Source organism: Leptonotus elevatus, chromosome 5, assembly GCF_054856555.1.
Source record: "Leptonotus elevatus isolate MCC_2025b chromosome 5, RoL_Lele_1.0, whole genome shotgun sequence".
In the NCBI taxonomy this organism is placed as follows: domain Eukaryota; kingdom Metazoa; phylum Chordata; class Actinopteri; order Syngnathiformes; family Syngnathidae; genus Leptonotus; species Leptonotus elevatus.
In genome coordinates this window covers 5611081-5629156 of record NC_141243.1, presented here as the reverse complement: position 1 = coordinate 5629156, position 18076 = coordinate 5611081, and the positions used below count along the sequence as shown (strand labels likewise).

The following is an 18076-nucleotide window of genomic DNA, read 5'->3' as shown; positions in this document are numbered from 1 at the left end:
TGGTGCAACTGTTTCTGGGAAAACTGACAAGAGTTCCTCGGGACTGGGAAAATTGTCAAAAGTCCATTCGGGAAAAAGAGGCTGTCAACTAGGCAATTCTTGTGTGGTAGAATTTCTTTTCAAAGGCAAACATGTTATTCATGAGCTTCTCCCAGGAGAAATTGAAGTAGAATGTGCAAAATATTTTACAGTAAAATACACAAAATTATGTTTTTTTTTTCGGATTAGTTCATCCGGAACAGGCTGTATATTTGGCCAATCTGCCTGAACTTGTTCCTTATTTGTGTCATAAATATGACTAATTGAAAAATGACTTATTTTCCTGGTGGGTTTTTTTTCTTTCTTTTTTTTTACAGCTGTGATTTTTTTTAATATCTCTGGAAAAATCAAGTAAAAAAAATAAAATTCTTTATAATTTTATGTTGTATGCGCCCCACTTGTCTAAACATGCCAAACAGATTAATATTGGGTTTGTGGAATATGATTATAAAGCAGAAAAAAAATCACTTGTTTTTTATCCATCTCAGGAGGCGGCCATTTTGCTTTGTAGAGCCACTTGCTGTCGACTGAAATGACATCACAGTGCATGAGGGCTCAGGTAACGACCTCATTTATGTCAGGTCCGGTTCCAGGTGGCCGAATGGAACCGTCACTTGCCTATGGTGCAGGTTGGCGTGGGTTCGCTTCCCCGCCTAGGAGACCGTGTTTGTGTGAGTGAGTGCAAAACATAAATAAACTCATGTCAGGTCACGGCTCACCACTTTCCTGCAATTGGTTGTGTGACTTTTTGTTAGTGGTACCTGGTAAACAACTGCCTAGAGATCCTGACGTCACGTGACTTTCTATGAACACGCCCCCCTGCGGCAGGAGTAGCTGCGCAACGTTAATGGACGAGAACAGCGAGGAAGGCTAAAGCTAGGCGTTTATCCGTCAACTTTCTGCCCAAGAGCATTGACAGTCACTTTGATGGAAAGGACATGATATACTTGCGCGAGCCGCGAGGTGGACTTGTTGGATTGCCGATGAAGTGTCAGGAGTGCTGTTTTTCACCTTGGCTACGCTGCTACATGGAATTACCTCCTCTGTTGCCGGTGAGTGCTGTCAAATCTGATCATACAGAGGCTTTAAAAGTTTGTACAATCCGGATTTATTTCCCCTTTATGTGTGTTCAAAATGTCATAGAAGTTGGCAGTTTGACGCAAGTGTTGCAGTGTTATTCATGTACGTTAGCAACTTAGCATCGGCTAAATCGGCCGCGGGCGACCTCATTTATGCCGTAAAAAGTCTTCTTGATGGTGTTGGTCAGTTATTAAATTCAACTGTGTAATATCTATAAAACCGTAGCAGCACAAATGAACGAAACCGATTGTTTCTCCCACATTTTGCATGTTAGCAGTTAGCATCTGCTGATTTAGCCACCATGTACAAAGTGCAGCATTGGCTGCGTCTTGGTTCCTCTTTTGGTAGCCTGGATCATGCCCGATCCTATTTTTTATTCAATTTTTTTTGCCTCTAATCGTTGTGGCAGCTAGTCCACAACAGCTGTCAATCATTGTTAAAGTGTGACGTTTTGCCATTTACTCAAAGTCGCAGACGTGTTTTCTATGCTGCCAAAATGGTTGCCATTTTGGGACGCGTGACGTCAACGTCAGGATCTCTTATTAGATGGTGGAGTTGTACCTGAATAAGTGTCTGATTTGTGTACATGCTGATAAAAAGCACAATTATGCTGAAGTAATACTCCCCGGCCCCGGTCCTCACGATATTTCAAGATAATCTCACTCCCTTTGCTCCATAAGAGGAACTATCATTGAAAGGCAATGTTTACTGCCACAAAGGAGATAGAGAGCAACTATAAACGCGGAGAGTCACCCAGAGTTCAGCAGTACTTCCTGACAGGCAAAACAGGCTGAGACGAATCTGCTACAAAAGCCCAGAGGGGGGCCTTCCGACGGCCTGGGCCTGCGCTAGATCCATCACGTGTTCCAAGCTTGCAGGTACACCTCAGCGCATCTGCCCACCAACAATGTAATGAGTACAAGAGGTTTAATCATCACAAGGCAAGGGCGGGCGCATGCATTGTGGACAGCGAGAAGCGATAAGCACAACAATGTTTTACAGATTTGACCAAGAATTTTAATTAGCTTTCAATTAATTGCATATCTGGGCCGCGGCGGAGCTCGCAGAGGGATGCTGACTATCTCGGCTTATTCTCTTGTTGTCATGCTTCATCTGTCTCCACGCGGCCAAATGAAAAGGGTCGCTTGAGTCCAACTTACAAAATACAGCTTCAGAAATGAAACTGGAAACTGTCAGACTTTCCTCTGGAACAATTTTCAAGTAATATTCTTTTGTTTTCATGGTTAAGTATAAATTGCCACATCAGGCGGTGAATGGTTCAGAATAGATACTTTATTTCTTTTGTTTAATGATATGAATCATCATCACATCCTTTCCTCGTCACATTTTGCATTCCTCAGTTTTTGTCCAAATGTGTTGGGAATGCTACAGGTCTTCAGTTTGAACCACATTATGCCACCAAGAAGGAATTTCAAAACAGCAGTGACATTTTTAAAACAAGCCAAGGAGCCAGTTATAAATGTATAAAAAAAAAAAATGAGCAAAGCCTCACTCTGACAGGATGTTTGTAACAAGTCACAACATCATCACTTGGAGAAAAAAAATCCAGCATCAATAGCGTCGTAATGATGCTTCATCATAAATTGCCGTTTGTTTTTTGATACTGACTGTCAATATTGGCTGCAGCAATGTCACCATCTGGTTATTTATTATTCTAACGCTTCCTTGGTTGGATTTTCATTTTGTGTTTCAGAGCAAACATGCTCGCGCGCCAGGAATCCAGATGTTTGCTTCTCATGCTCTTATGCAAGCAGTTAAATCCAGGCTACACTGAATTGACATCGAACGGGAACATACAGTAGAAATGATGAGTCTATTTTGGAAAAAAATATGACATTATTTATGTAACTTCAATTATATTGAGGGGAAGAAAAGCAGCAAGCATTCCCAGTTAAGTGCATTTAGTACAAGTTTTGCCTACTAAGTAGACATGATGTGCAGCTCCAAATGAAGGTCATGAGAAATGTTCCAGAGAATCCACCTGTGTGGGCAGCTTCGCCATTGGCTCACCCTCATCCCTGGGGGGGCACTACACACCAATAGTGTGTGTTAATGCTTTCCCAAAGGGGGGGTTGCCTGCGGAAGAATGTTTAAAAGCGAGTGAGTGTTGAGTGGCCTCTTTAGAGACGCATCAATCAACATGATCCCTATTGTGTTGGCCTCGGTTCTCATTGCTGCTGGTAAGAACATCTGGCCTTCTTCACTCCTATGTGTGCGTGCATGTGTGTGCGTGAGAGGGGTAGGGTGTGCTGCCTCAGGTAGAGCAATGACTGCATTAAGGATAAGGTATGCGCTGCCTCCGCATCCAGCAGATGGCCCCTTATGGTCTTTTTTTTCTTTCCATGGTTCATGTTTTATTTTTTGAAGGCAGCGTGGTGGACTCGTGGTAGCACATTTGTCCGACACATTTGTTTGACTGTGTGGCGTTGCCATGTTCTCCCCCTTTTTCTGTTTTATTTTATTTATTTATTTATTTTGCATACTCTGGCTTTCTTCCATATTTCAAGAATATTTTTCATTATTTTTTAAGGCCACGCTCAGTTGTTACAGTAAAATCTACATCCAGGAGACTATAATATTATTTTCACTTAGTTTTGCCTTAGTATGTGTTCCTGCTGACATCAGTCGCTAGTTTGCCATTCAAACAGCAGAGCATGTGGGATGCTATATGTGGTTTGCTTGTTTTTAAAGAGCAAATTTTGTGGCTATGCAAATGAGTGTCATAAATGAAAAAACAAATCTGAGCAATTATATTCTACTTATAGGTAGATAGCTGAATAGCTAGCTAGCTAGCTAGCTAGATATGTACATTGTAGATAGCTTGCTAGCTAGATAGGTAGACCGCTAGCTAAAAACCTAGATAGGCAGATATCTAGCTAGATATGTAGCTAGCTAGCTAGCTAAAATGGAAATGGGTAAAAATGTACATTGGTTGTTCTTTATTGATGAATTGAGCACTGCGTTCTTTTTTTTTTCTAGTTAGTTTTGTTGTTGTTATGTTGTCGTTTGTACACTTAACTGTACTATTAGATAACTAGAAAGCAAAAAAGCTTGCAGGGATTTTTTTTCACTCGTGGCAGGGATTTTTTTTCACTCGTGACCGGTCTAATAATGTATTCCAATTCTTCCACCTGTTGCCCTTCACACGTCCTCTTTCCCCAGCCCTCGGGTGCGGCACCCCGCCCATCGAGCCCCAGACTTCCCGTGTGGTCAACGGCGAAGATGCCAGGCCTCACAGCTGGCCCTGGCAGGTAACGCTAACACGTCCACATCTCACATCTGTCTGACTTTTTAAATCCGCTGGCAAGCGTCACGCGCCTGGCATCTGCTTCTTAGCTGACAGACTCGAGGGCTGCCGAAAAGTGCAGTAATTAGATGTTTGCCTCTGAAATGAGCTGCCATCCATCGCCAAAACCTTTGTGTGCATGTGTGTGTGTTTGTTCCATGTGCAGATTTCTCTTCAGTATGAGAGGGATGGAGAATGGAGGCACACTTGCGGGGGTTCTCTGATTGCTGACAACTGGGTCATGACTGCCGCTCATTGCATCAAGTAAGAGTGTTAACATACAGGAACTCACTTATGCGTCCACATAGACAGCTGGCACGAACGCGGCCTGTGACAAAAGGGCCTCAGGTTCGATTCTCGCCGGCTGGCAGCTGCATTTGCGGCTCCTGAGAAAGCAAAACTCACTCAACAGGCCATTCATGGGTTGAGGGATAGCTGCAAATTCTTGATGTCAAATTCCAAATGTATGCATGCATGCAATAGATTTTAATTTTCAATGTTGCACACTGCTGTAAGTAAAACTTCAAATTGCATTCAGATAAAATCCTCTCGTGCGTGTTTACGTCCACAGCACGAAGCTTTCCTACAGGGTGTTTGTGGGCAAACACAACCTGGTGGAGGAAGAGGCCGGCTCCAAGGCCATCCTGCCTGCGAAGATCATTGTGCATAAGAAATGGAACCCTATCTTTGTGGCTTTTGGGTAAGATGTGTGCCAGTTTAAAACGAAAATAAAGGAAAAAAAGATTGGCGCTTCTAAAGTGAGGTGATCTGGAGGATACACAAAATTCTATAACACTACAAAGTACATTTTGCAGAGTACATTTTTCTCTAAACAGAGTTCATTTGGTGCCACTCTAAACAAAGTAAAATTTACATTTGGAAAAAAGTAAAATATTCAGAGTAAATTTTACTCAAAGTATTACTCAGAAATTCAAAGTAAATTTTAGAAGGATTTTTTTTTTTGGTACATTTTGCTAGTTAATAAAAAAAAAAAAAAGAAAAGAAAGTTACACAAGGGTTGAGAAACAAACTCAAGCCCTTCAGCTTGGGAGACTCCCACTCTACCACCTGAGCGACGCCACTCCTACTGTTTGCTAATATCCAAAAGGAGACCAAAAACATTATTTTCACTCGCGATATACTAACACACAGTCGGAGTGGCATGGCTCAGGGAGTAGATTGGTTCGTTCCTCAACCCTTGAGTGACTTAAAAAAAAAAAATTTTTTTGTTTAATAAACAAGTAGAATTTTGTCAAAATCTCTCTTTGCAAAATGTACTTGGAGTTTCTGAGTGAAAAATCTTTAATAGTTTTTTTTCATGGGATTGACAAATTCTCTCATACACAGTAAAAATACTTTGATGTATTCTGAATATTTTTACTCTCTTTCAAGTGTACATTTTACTCTGTTTAGAGTGGGACCAAATCAACTCTGTTTAGAGTGAAATTTACTGTGTACTTTAAACTCAAGCTTGACTCTTATTTAACCACGCTCGTATTATTCTGAGCACAACTTTACTCTGCCGGTGCCTGCCTCCAAATGTGCCCGCAGTCAAAACAATGAACTTCCCTCTGTGTGTGTGTGGCGCAGAAACGACATCGCCATGATCAAGCTGTCTGAGCCGGTGACTTTGAGCGACCAGGTTCAGCTGGCGTGCATCCCCCCTGCTGACACCCTGCTGACCAACCTCTCCCCCTGCTTCATCACTGGATGGGGCAGACTGTACAGTAAGCATGTTTGGGTTCTGTCTTACAGCTGACGTTTGGATTGACGAGCGGCGGTATCCCAGGGGAGCCTCCAGAGTTGCCATGAAAATATTAGATCCTGGCAAAATCGTTTTAATGCTCCTAAAATGAACATTTGCGATTGCCTGTGGAAGCCGCTGGCGGCGGCGAGTGCGTGCGGTGGCCCACGCGGAGTGTGTGATGTGTGTTCTAGCCGGAGGCCCCATTGCTGATAAGCTGCAGCAGGCTTTGATGCCGGTGGCTGACCACCCCACTTGCTCGCAGCCTGACTGGTGGGGCATCGCTGTCAGGACCACCATGGTGTGTGCCGGTGGGGATGGAATCGTGGCTGGATGCAATGTGAGTAGGTCTATGGAATGCAGGGGTCTCCAAACGTTTCTTTGAAATTCTTTGACTTTAATTTGTTAAAACGCACTGAAATCAATCAAGCAAGCAATTATTTATTGTTCATATTTTCTAGTTATTTTTGAAAAACGTCGACATAACAGCTTTTTATTAACTCATTCACTGCCATTGACGTCAAAAATTCATTTGAACTAGTTCTATTAGTTTAACATTTTTTCCACTTTTGTTAACAAGAGTATAAAAACCTAAAAAAAAAAAATTACATTTAGAACAGCAACATCAATTGTTGATTCAATTTTCCTTTCTATACTATATTTTGGTTTGTTGACAGCATTTATTTCCCTTTCCGGCATTTATTTAAATACATTTTCCATTTCTAGTCAGTGATTCCTTTTTTTGTCCTGAACCTCGTTTTACCTGCAAGGTCTTAGTCATCCCTCGTCAGTGTGTCCGTAACCAGCAGCAGAATAAAACATGATGTCTCGCTTGTCAGGGAGACTCGGGTGGCCCTCTGAATTGTAAGAACATGGAGGGCAGCTGGGAGGTGCACGGCATCGCCAGTTTCGTTTCCGGCTTGGGCTGCAACTACAAGAAGAAGCCCACCGTCTTCACCCGCGTGTCCGCCTTCAACGACTGGGTTGATGAGGTACAAGCCCCACAAATGCAATTTTGCTTCATGTACGTGTTGCTTTGTTTTAATGTAGTTGTTTACATTTTTGTCTTTTAGGTTATGATGAACAACTAAGGATCATGAAGTGTCAATAAATCAACTCATCTCTGCGTTGGTCTTGTGTGATGATGTCATATTGAGAACGTGACGCATGAAGTAGGGGAAACCGGGGCTAGTTGTATCACGGGTAAGTTGTCACATTGCAATTTTTTTCTCCACCAGAGGGTGCAACGAAAAAGTGGAATACTAGTTTTCTTTGTATAAATGGTCGGGGGTTGTGTACTGTCTGAGAAGAGAATAGTACATTGTGAGCTGAGATAAGTGGCAGTTATCTGTTTTGCACAACCCAGAGTAACATTTTTCAACTTCATCTATTTTGAAACCGGTGTCATATATACAAAAATTCTAGCAGCAAATCATGTGTACTCGTTAGAGGAGACATTGGTCTGTTTTAAGCTAACTTTAAATGAGAGCAAGTATTAGCCAACATGGTAGTTTGGGGGCAACTTGTCTCAGTCATTTTGGGGTTTGTTGTCACACATGCAAAAATTGGGCCAATGAAAAATGCACCTCTGACAACTCAGTTTACGTATGCCAGAAATACCCTTCAAATGATGAGTCTGAAAAGTGAGGAAATTAGTTTTCTAGGTTTTGTTTGAAAATAGATTTTCCATTTGTTGATGGAACTACAGCATGCCCACATGTCAGGACTGGTTTAAGTTTCAAGGTGAACTGAAATGCTTTTTAAAAAAAACTTTTTTTATTCAATTTAATCTCAAATTTCCGGTTTAAAGGAAGCAAAACTTGCAATTGAGGCTGAGAGCTATGACCTTCGTGCCAGCAGTTCCTAAGGACTTTAATCTATTTCATAATATTTTATGTTAGTTTGCTCAGTGACTATAGTACATTTTCAAGATTAATGACAATTTTTCTAGCTGTAAAAAAAAAAAAAAAAAAAGGAAAAGGGGATAATTGTGTCATTGTTTTATTTTATTAGTTGCAAAATCCAGTGTGACATCTTACCTCATATAGTGTGACAATTTACCCATTGGTGGAGCAACATGTCACATGTCCTCTCCCGCTATTTTTATTTTTTTAAATTATTATTTTTTTTTCTCTAAAGAGCTGCTCTTTTTATTTTTTATTATTTTATATTTTTTGTATGGTGTGCGTGCGTGTATTTGTTAGCTCACCAAAAACCTATTAGAAAATATCCCATACCGTTCACCTAAACCGAACACCGCCGTCAGGAGACCCGAGGGGACCAAAGAAAACAAAGGAAAGTGAAATCCAGCACCGACCAGACACCACCCACCGGGCCACCCACCAGAATTCTTCCCCAACCACAGAAACATCTAAATTCCAACAAATCCAAAAAAATCAGGGAGACCTCAAGAGAGTTGCAAAATCCAGTGTGACATCTTACCTCATATAGTGTGACAATTTACCCATTGGTGGAGCAACATGTCACATTTCCTCTCCCGCTATTTGATGGCTTATATCTCTGCAGTGAAACAAAGTTTGAAAATGACATACCTAAGACTTTCATCTGTAATGCATTTTGTTTATATATGATGTATTGATTCCAAGAACGAGGTAAAAGTATAAAACGTGATACAACTAGCCCAGGTCTGAGATGTGATTCGGTCATTTTTGGGGGTGCTGAAGCACCTCTAGAGTTTTGGAAGTCAAAATATGTGTCCAATGAGATTTTTTTTCTTCCATGTAAAAAATGTGCCTTTGCTCAATAGCCGTTGGGAAATGCTGCCATACAGTAAGCAAGTGACTGGACTAAATATCTAAGAACAATGTCAGCAATTAACCACCAGGTGTCCTCACACGCTCATATTGTAAAATTGGGCTTCTTCTCACTGTGTATGACGAGCCAAAGTGAACAAATGAGAGACAGCCAACAAACAGATGTGACATGCTGAAAATAGCTCCCCCAAAACAGGCTTGCTACAACAACATCAGAGAATGGCCTCAGCTTTTTTATGAAACGGACCCTCGGTATAAAATATGAGACTAATATCCCTCCATGGCCTGTCTTTATGAAAACCATAATGCTCAGCTGGGGAATCCGCCCTCATATTCTGGTGATAACAGAGAATGAAGAGGGTGACAATGGCAAAGCTGAGATGAACACTTCTCTGGTTTATGTGCCTGACTGTAATGAGAGCGCTGTGTGTGAGAGTCGTGGTCTGAAATAATAATATTGACGACAAAATGAAATCGGCTCCTGCCCGGCACATTCAATTGGTCACATTTACAGGAAATTTTGACAGGGGAATTGACGACGAGGGCACGAGAGGTTGAAAGAGCAAGATATGAGAATTAATTAAAATGTGTGTGTGTGAGAGAGAAAGTAGAGCAAGATGTCTCAAAGTTTGGATCTTTTAAAGTAAGCTAAAATGAAAAAAAAAAAAAAAAAGGCCAAAACGTACAGTGATATTTTATTGATTATAAACTAATTTGGCACAAACTGCAATTAAGTGGGCAGCACGGTGGAATAGTGGTTATCAAGTCTGCCTCACTGTTAGAAGATCTGGATGACACCCATTCAGAAGCGATCAAACACGAGGGGGTGTGGACAGAAAACTTTTTCTTGATAGTGCGCGTATATAGAAAATAAATATATATAGTGAAGTACCAATTCCCATACTAGTAGCTAAGCAAAGTTATCTTGCTCCTCTAAAATGTGTGTGTAATATGTGGAATTGAAATGCTAGCATTTGATTGTTTTCAAATTAATTACTGTAAATACTTCAAACAGCAAATCCAAATGAGTTTTTATTTTTTTAATACGGAACTTTCTCACTTTATGTCTGAAAGGTTGGCGGCCTCGAAAGAATGCTTTTGTCTCTTTGAATTTATGTCGCGGTACCCCAGTTGACACACACAAAGGAATTGGGACAGGGAACCATGCTGTTGTGCTGCATAACAGCCAGAAAAAAAAATAGGGAGGGAACATGTCTGAGAGGGGACGCCCCCCCCCCCAAAAAAATCACAATAATTACAGCCCCACTAGTCTAAATATGGTATTCTAGTTAATATTGTGTTAGTGGAATATGAGTTAAGCAGCAAAATCCAGCAGTTTTCTTTTTTTTCCAATATCAGAAGGCAGCCATTTTGCCACTTGCTGTTGACTGAAGATGACATCACAGTTGCTCAGGCAACGACCAATCACAGCTCACCTGTTTTCTGAAGCTAAGCTGTGATTGGTTGTTACCTGAGCAACATTAGTTGGGTTTCCATCCACCCATTTTTGTTAAATTTTCAAGAAATGTGAAAATAAAACGGAATAGAAAAGCTAGAAATTCTGCCCAAAATTTGCACACATTGGTTGACTTCTAATGTCATAAGTTGGAGCCACGCCCCAACCGTCAAAAATTCATGTGAACTATTTCTATTTTTTTTGTTTTCATTTCATTTCATTTTTTATGAAAACCTAGACATTTTTTATTGTACATTTATAACAGATATGAAATTATCATGCGATTAATTACGATTTAACGCCCCTTATTTTTTATTTTTTGATTAGGCCCGTCAGGCAATAACATTTTTTAATTGTAATTATCACATGACTTCAATAGTTAACTCACGATTAATCACGAATTTTATGTTCTAAATTTACAATATTTTTTTTCTAGGTTTACATACTCTTGTTAGCAAAAGTGGAAAAAAAAAAGTTAAACTAATAGAAATAGTTTAACTGAATTTTTGACGTCTATAGCCGTCAATGGCAGTGAACGAGTTAATATTCTATTCAAGCACCTGCCGTTGTTTATTTGTTAGATGCTTGATTATTGAGTCATAATTCACACTCATATTACACATGGTACATTTGCAGGCCACATAAAATGATGGGGCGGGCCGGATGTGGCCCTCGGGCCTTGAGTTTGACACCTGCGAGGGATGGATAACAACTTGAGGCCGTCATCTCTTTAGAAAGGATTAAAAAAAAAAAAGATTATAGGAGATTATTGACATTTTGGCGTCTTGAAGTTCACGCCTGTGGACTTTCACGAAGGTGTGAGCAGTAAAGCACTTGATGGGATGTTCCAAGAGTGTCTTTCTATTAACAGCTCAGCGGGGAGCAGAATAAGCGGCAGAGAGGGAGGAGGGAGGGAGGGAGGGTGCGAGTGTGTAGTGGGGGAGGGACCGTTCACTGATGCACATCCCCACTATGTAGTGGCAGCACCATCTCAGCCCGCCGCCCAGCAGCCTGTCAACATTTACCGCGAAGCGACTGGGACAACCTCCGGGGCTGACCGCCGGCGTGCCGGCTCATCAAGCGCGCACCCACCCCGGGGCCCCGAGTTCACTTTGGTGACCTACTTTCACCCCGCCAAGACTTTCTCACTCTCATGTAGGAGTGGGACTCGTGGCGTGGACCTCTCCTGGCGATGCGTCCATGCTTTGCAGGAGGACACCAAACCAAAAGGAAAAGAAGAGCGAGCAAAGTATTTCTGGACAATAATGAAGTAAGTTTCCTGAAGACAAAAAATGCTGCATTGTTGAATTTGGAAAATATTTTCTGTGTAGCATGAGAAGGTAGAAAAGCCACTGATGTATTTTTCATAATATTTTTCAGAGTATCACTTTTACTTTTAGTGCGCGACTTTAGTCCTTTCTAGTTTTATTGTTATGAATGTTTTTTTTTTTTGTCATTTTCAAACATTTACAGTGCACACAATGAAACAGGCCCTCGATCAATATCGACGTACTAATAACACAAAACGACCCAAGACGATACATAGCCACTGTTATTTCAGTTAACAGACTGACAAATGCTTCTTTCAATGGTCATTATAGATTTGCTAAAACAACAAATCCAAATCCAGTTCAAAAGAGAAAAACAGTTTTACATATTGTCCGCCTGTGGCGTGTGGGAATTCAATGGACGCTTTGTTTACACAACAACAAACTGATGTCATCACTCGTCTTGTTATCTCCAAAGTGCTATTTAATGAAAGCCGGTCAGACATTTGCATGTGAGTTGCACGCATGCAGGTAGTTTGTCACATGAGATGAAGTCATCTCACTGTGCAGCGGAGATGCATTATGCAAAAGTTCACCTGATTAGCATGGCCGGCGCGTGAGCGCCGCACGTTGCGCGCCGTGCGCATTTGTACAAAGAGGGCATTCTCGGCCGTCGCTAATGTTTGCATTCATTTGCATTCGATTATCGGCCTATGTGGGCCCATTCGCAAAAAGTGGGTTCGTAAAAGTGGAACAGGAACACACGCGCGAGATCTCCTCACTGTGTGTTGTCAGTTTTCGGACCTTAAAGCTTGTTGGAGAGTTATTGAGTAACAGATGGGCTGTTGCTGTCTGTATTGATTGGAGCCTCATGCACGTGTGTAATAATTAATCGACATGTTTGTAGACTGCTGACTTTTGGACTTGAAACCATTTATAAAGGCACTCGTTGAAATAAATTGGAGAGAAAAAATACAATTATTTGGGTTTTTACTTCAGTAGTTTTAAAGAAAACAATCTGCTGCTGCCTAGCGCACCATCTTTCTTTAAAGGAACAAATGAAAAATGAGGAAGGAGGAGAGGTGAATAAGGCTGGATCTTTGCTCCTTTGAAGGGGAGCACAGTATGGACCTGGAAAAAAAAATCTTCACATTGCAACAGCAAAGGCATACATACAACATTAAAGTACGTAAATAAATAAAAATATGAATAATAATATATGATAATATGTGATTGAAGGTCATTTGAGCCAATGTGTTATTTCAAACGTGTGTATATCAAGCTGGTAGCCCTTTTGCATTAATCAGTAGAAGCAACTGGCGACCAGTCCAGTCTAGGCTGTACTGTGCTTCGCGCCCAAAATCAGCTAATGAGAGTAAACACTAATGAAAATAGATAAGGGGGGGGGGGGGTTTCTCTGCATGATCTCCCTCCTTTTAGAGAAAGGAATACCTGTACAATCCGGGACAAGGCCTCATTAGAAATGCATTAGGCGCGTGTGTGTGTGTGTCTGTTTGGTTTTTATCTTAAAGAAACAGACACATGACACGATGATGTAACCTGATAACATTCTCACAACGCTCTGCAACTAAAACATTTCAACTGTGTTAAATGTGTTTTTAGCATCTCCTTTTACCATATGTTTACATTTTTCCTCACCTATAAATATACATTTCATATTACAGAATGTAAACATAAACTAAATGGCCTTCATTATTATTTTACTGATTCCATTTTACAGATTAAAAATGCATAGCTTAAATATTTTTTTTTAAAATACGGTTCCTCAATGTACTGTAACTAGAGACATGATTTATATTTATATATATTCAGGCTTTTTTACTATTTTACAGCTCCATGTCAATACTTAAAAAAACTTTAGAAAACAACAATAAAACAATCAACAAAAACTTGTAAGCTGCGTATTTGCCAGTTCCCTCTCATGAAAACGTACCCTGAGAACGTTTCCAGCCCTTCGTAAATCATTTTCATGCACCGACGCTGACACAAAAGATGCAGTTGTGTGGCTTCTCGCGCTCGCAAATGGATTCAGGCCGAGCGTCGGTTGGCCATGTGACAAACTTGGCTGACACCAAGTAGTCTTTACCGAGCTGATCTTTCTTGTGGACTCAGCAGATCCACGTGACGGGCTAACCGGGGGCCAGACGCGTTTGTGTGTCTGTGTGTGTGCACGGGCCTGGAAATGAAAGCCATTGTGTTTTTCTTTCAGGCTCTCAATGATGCGGCACAGGAAGTGAATTTTGCGGAAGCATCCGCTGAGCTCTTCCCTCCCCGCTCTGGCTAATGGAGCGCGACGCGAGGACGGGGCTGTCGGCGTGGGCCATCGCCGCCATCGTCTGCAACTCGGCGGCGGGCGTCCTCATCCTCATCCTCTTCGTCATCCTGTACAAGGCCTGCCAGGTGCCATCCGAACCGCCGCCCTTCTTCACGTCGGAACCGGCGAAGACCAAGCAGAAGAAACCCCAGCACAAGTATCTTCTGGCGGCCTGATCGGGATAAAATGAGCTCGTCTTTTTTAGTCCATCTCTTCTGTGCATCATCTTTGTGTGCAAAAAGAGTTGAAGCAAGACCGGCGACAACAAGCTGGCCCCGATCCTCTTATCTGTGCAGCGCGTCTCTGGGACTGTCCATCTGTCAGTCTGTTGTGATCCTCACTCACTCGCTCACTCTGAGAGGGATCCAACAAACACGAGGGGGCACGCCAAGTATGGTGGCGTCGGATGCGTGGGGAAAATGCTCACCTAATGATGGTGGCAGAGAAATTGCACAGGGGGGTGAGAAACGTTTTATTAATTTTTTAGAACGAGAGGAGTTCAGCTCATGTTTCCGCTGCTCAAACTCAAATATTAACAAATATTACTTCATTTTAACTCATTCACTGCCATTGAGGGCTATAGACGTCAAAAATTCATTTTAACTTTTTTTTATTAGTTTAACATTTTTTTCCCCACTTTTGTTAACAAGAGGATGAAAACCTAGAATTTTTTGTTGTTGTATTAGAACAGATATAACATTTGTGATTAATCGTGAGTTAACTAGTGAAGTCGTGCGATTAATTACAATTAAAATTTGTAATCGCCTGACACCCCTAATTTTTAATAATCTTTTCTTTAAAAAACAAAACAAAGATCAAATATATATATATTTTAAAAAAATTGTTTTAATGAAAAAATATTAAAAATTAGGGGCGTCAGGTGATTAATTTTTTTTTAAATCATAATTAATCGCATTACTTCACAAGTTAACTCACGATTAAATACAAATTTTATATTTGTTCTAAATCTACAAAAACAATTCCTAGGTTTTCATACTCTTTCATAAAATTTTAAACTAATAGAAATAGTTCAAATTAATTTTCGACGTCTATAGCCGTCAATGGCAGAGTTAATGTGCCTTTCTTTCATTGCTGCCATTTTTTCAATGCACAGGTAATAATAGACTGAGCAAAGCAATAATTTGTTTTATTGTGAATTAATGAAGAAAAGCTGTCATATTCATTTATAACCAACGTTCATTAAACTAGAATGTTTTCATGAGAAATCAGTTGGAAATTGTATGTAAAGTTTAGTAGCTTATGACTCTAACATTTTCACTGTAAAAGACGCCATTAAATGGCCGCAAAACATTCCATAAACATGGTGGACATGTTAGAAGATTTAGTTGAAGCTTCTTTTTTTTTTTATGAGGGAGAAATAAAGCATTTCAAAGCAAGCCATGTTGTTATTGTGTTTTCTTAACATGAAACTCATCATCATCAAAAGCAATGCAAAAGTTCTTGCTGTCATTTATATCTTACAAGGCTGTCTGCAAATTTCAGAATTCAATTTCATTTCAATGGATGGATTTGAATTTGAATTGACTCCACCCCACAGGATGTTGAATTTGATTGACAGGAAGTGGAACTGAATTCAAAGCAACTCAGAGAAACTTATTCTCATCACTGAACAGTGAGAATGAGAATTCTCTAGTGTGCTTCAAACCAAACGTCCAAAATGTTTGGGCAGCCATTTTAAAGACTAAAACAAGGAACATCAAACAATGTCAGTATTTATAATTGTAATGATCTGTTTCAGCTGAGGAGGCTTTTAATGCCAATGCAAAGATTTTTTTCATTTTTTCCCATTTCTTTTTCATGCAATTTCATTTTTTATGAAAACCTAGAAAAAAAAATTATTGTACATTTATAACAGATACAAAATGATCATACGATTAAACGGCCCTTATTTATTTATTTATTTATTTTTATTAGTTCCGTCAGGCGATTACATATTTTTTTTATTATAATTATCACAAGACTTCACTAGTTAACTAACGATTAATCACACATTTTATATCTGTTCTAAATTTACAATAACTTTTTTTCTAGGTTTTCATACTCTTGGCAGCAAAAGTGGGGGGGGAAAGTTAAACTAATAGAAATAGTTTTAAATGAATTTTTGACGTCTATAGCCGTCAATGGCAGTGAAAGAGTTAAATGTGACTTAAAACATTCCCATGGTGTAATTATGAATTTGGTCGAGTGCATATTCCAAATATCAAACGTTTTGTCTCATCCACACTGTTTGTGTTATATGCTGAACATTTTCAAATTATTTTTGAGCATTTTTATTAGCTATTTATTATATTTTTATTTTTTATATATATTGTATTTTTACACTATAGTAATTTTTATTATTATTATTATTGTTATTATTATTATTATTATTATTATCATCAACTGAATGCAGACAAAATGACAAAAATGGACGTAGTGTTTTTCCACATAGCGGCGATGATTTATTATCATGGCGCCAACATCTGGAGTTCAAATTATGTACTTCCTGCTCGGAAACGGCACGCAACATGTTGAACTCAAGTGTGCCAATAGTCATCTAAACTCTTTAGAATCACATTATCTTTGCTAAAACGTCCGACTTTTTACGACTGCTGCCATGTTCAGCTGTAAATAGGACTATAATGTCAGTCATGTGTTTGTTTATATACTAAAATGTTTTGGTTATTACGTTGAAACTTTTTCTGCATTGCATATCTTTACATGGTCATATTGCGGCAGATCTGCAGCTGATTTCTTCTTTTTTTTCTGTCCCTGCTGACTCCTTGCCCTCCTCCGTTCGGCCTCCCTCGCTGCCTCGAAACTGGACCAGCGCCAGCCGTTTGCAAACGGGCCGGCGCGGTCGGAACTCGCAGATGCGCTTCAAAGCGGCCCGCGTGTGACTGTGAAGGTCGGCACGTTCTGACTCTGAACCGCTGCGCTGATCTTGATAAATGCTTATTGATTCCTCACAGTGAGAAAAAGAAAGCGTTTACGATTCACTCCGGTGCCACACCAATGGAAGGAAATTATAAATGAGCTTCGGTCCCTTCCTATGCTCCAGTGCGCCGGGAGCGAGCTATTGCAGCTTGGACGATGTTTATGGCAACTCGAGATGAGGCATTTGCCATTTGTCACCACTTCCTTCCTGTACGAGGCAATTTTTGCAAGCCTGTCCGATGTGAGCTGAGATGAAAGGCAGTCAGTGAACTCACCACCACATTACGTAACGATCAGGAGAAATTGCATGTAGAGATTACTAATAAACATTGGACGTAGGGTCGGTAATCTGCGGCTCCATCTGGACCCCTGGAGGCATTGCGTAACACATCAGCTCGTGGAACCGTCACAAAATAAATCAAAAGTTAACTCATTCACTGCCATTGACGACTATAGACGTCAAAAATTCATGTGAACTATTTCTATTTAACATTTTTTCCTTTCATTTCATTTTTTATGAAAACCTAGAATTTTTTTATTGTACATTTATAACAGATATGAAATTATCATGCGATTAATTACGATTAAACGGCGCTAATTTTTTATATATCTTTTTTTAATTAGGCCGTCAGGCGATTACAATTTTTTATTGTAATTATCACATGACTTCACTAGTTAACTAACGATTAATCACAAATTTTATATCTGTTCTAAATTTACAATAATTACAATAATAATAGCAAAAGTGGCAAAAAAAAAATAGTTTAAATGAATTTTTGACGTCTATAGCCGTCAATGGCAGTGAATGAGTTAATCTGTCTTTTTGGTCATGCATGTGCACACTCGCATCCTCAGGCTTTTTGTTGGAAAGGCAATTTTATTTGTTCAATGTTGATAGAAAACATGCAAACATGTTACTTTTGCCGCCTATGAATAATTAATAACAAAACTGTAATCGCTTTGAATCCGACCTTAAAACCTGGGCCTCTACGGAGTTGCCAGCACCGATTCCATAAACGCAGCCATTAAAGTGATTTTGAACAACTGCTCACACTGAGAAGTTATTAAAATTCATTTTGTGGTACTACATATGGCTCTATGTCTATAAAGGAGACATATTATTATCTGCTTTATTT

General features: G+C 40.0%; 1 protein-coding gene across 1 annotated transcript; it reads left to right on the top strand.

Moving 5' to 3' along the window:
- The first annotated feature begins 3178 nt into the window (after positions 1–3178).
- Positions 3179–7296, top strand: ela3l (elastase 3 like). Its single transcript, XM_086075730.1, has 8 exons — positions 3179–3320; positions 4303–4391; positions 4593–4690; positions 4998–5126; positions 6017–6153; positions 6365–6510; positions 7010–7162; positions 7244–7296. Exons 1-8 carry the CDS (start codon positions 3281–3283, stop codon positions 7259–7261), a joined length of 810 nt encoding a protein of 269 aa, XP_085931856.1. The 5' UTR covers positions 3179–3280; the 3' UTR covers positions 7262–7296.
- The last annotated feature ends 10780 nt before the right edge of the window (positions 7297–18076 follow it).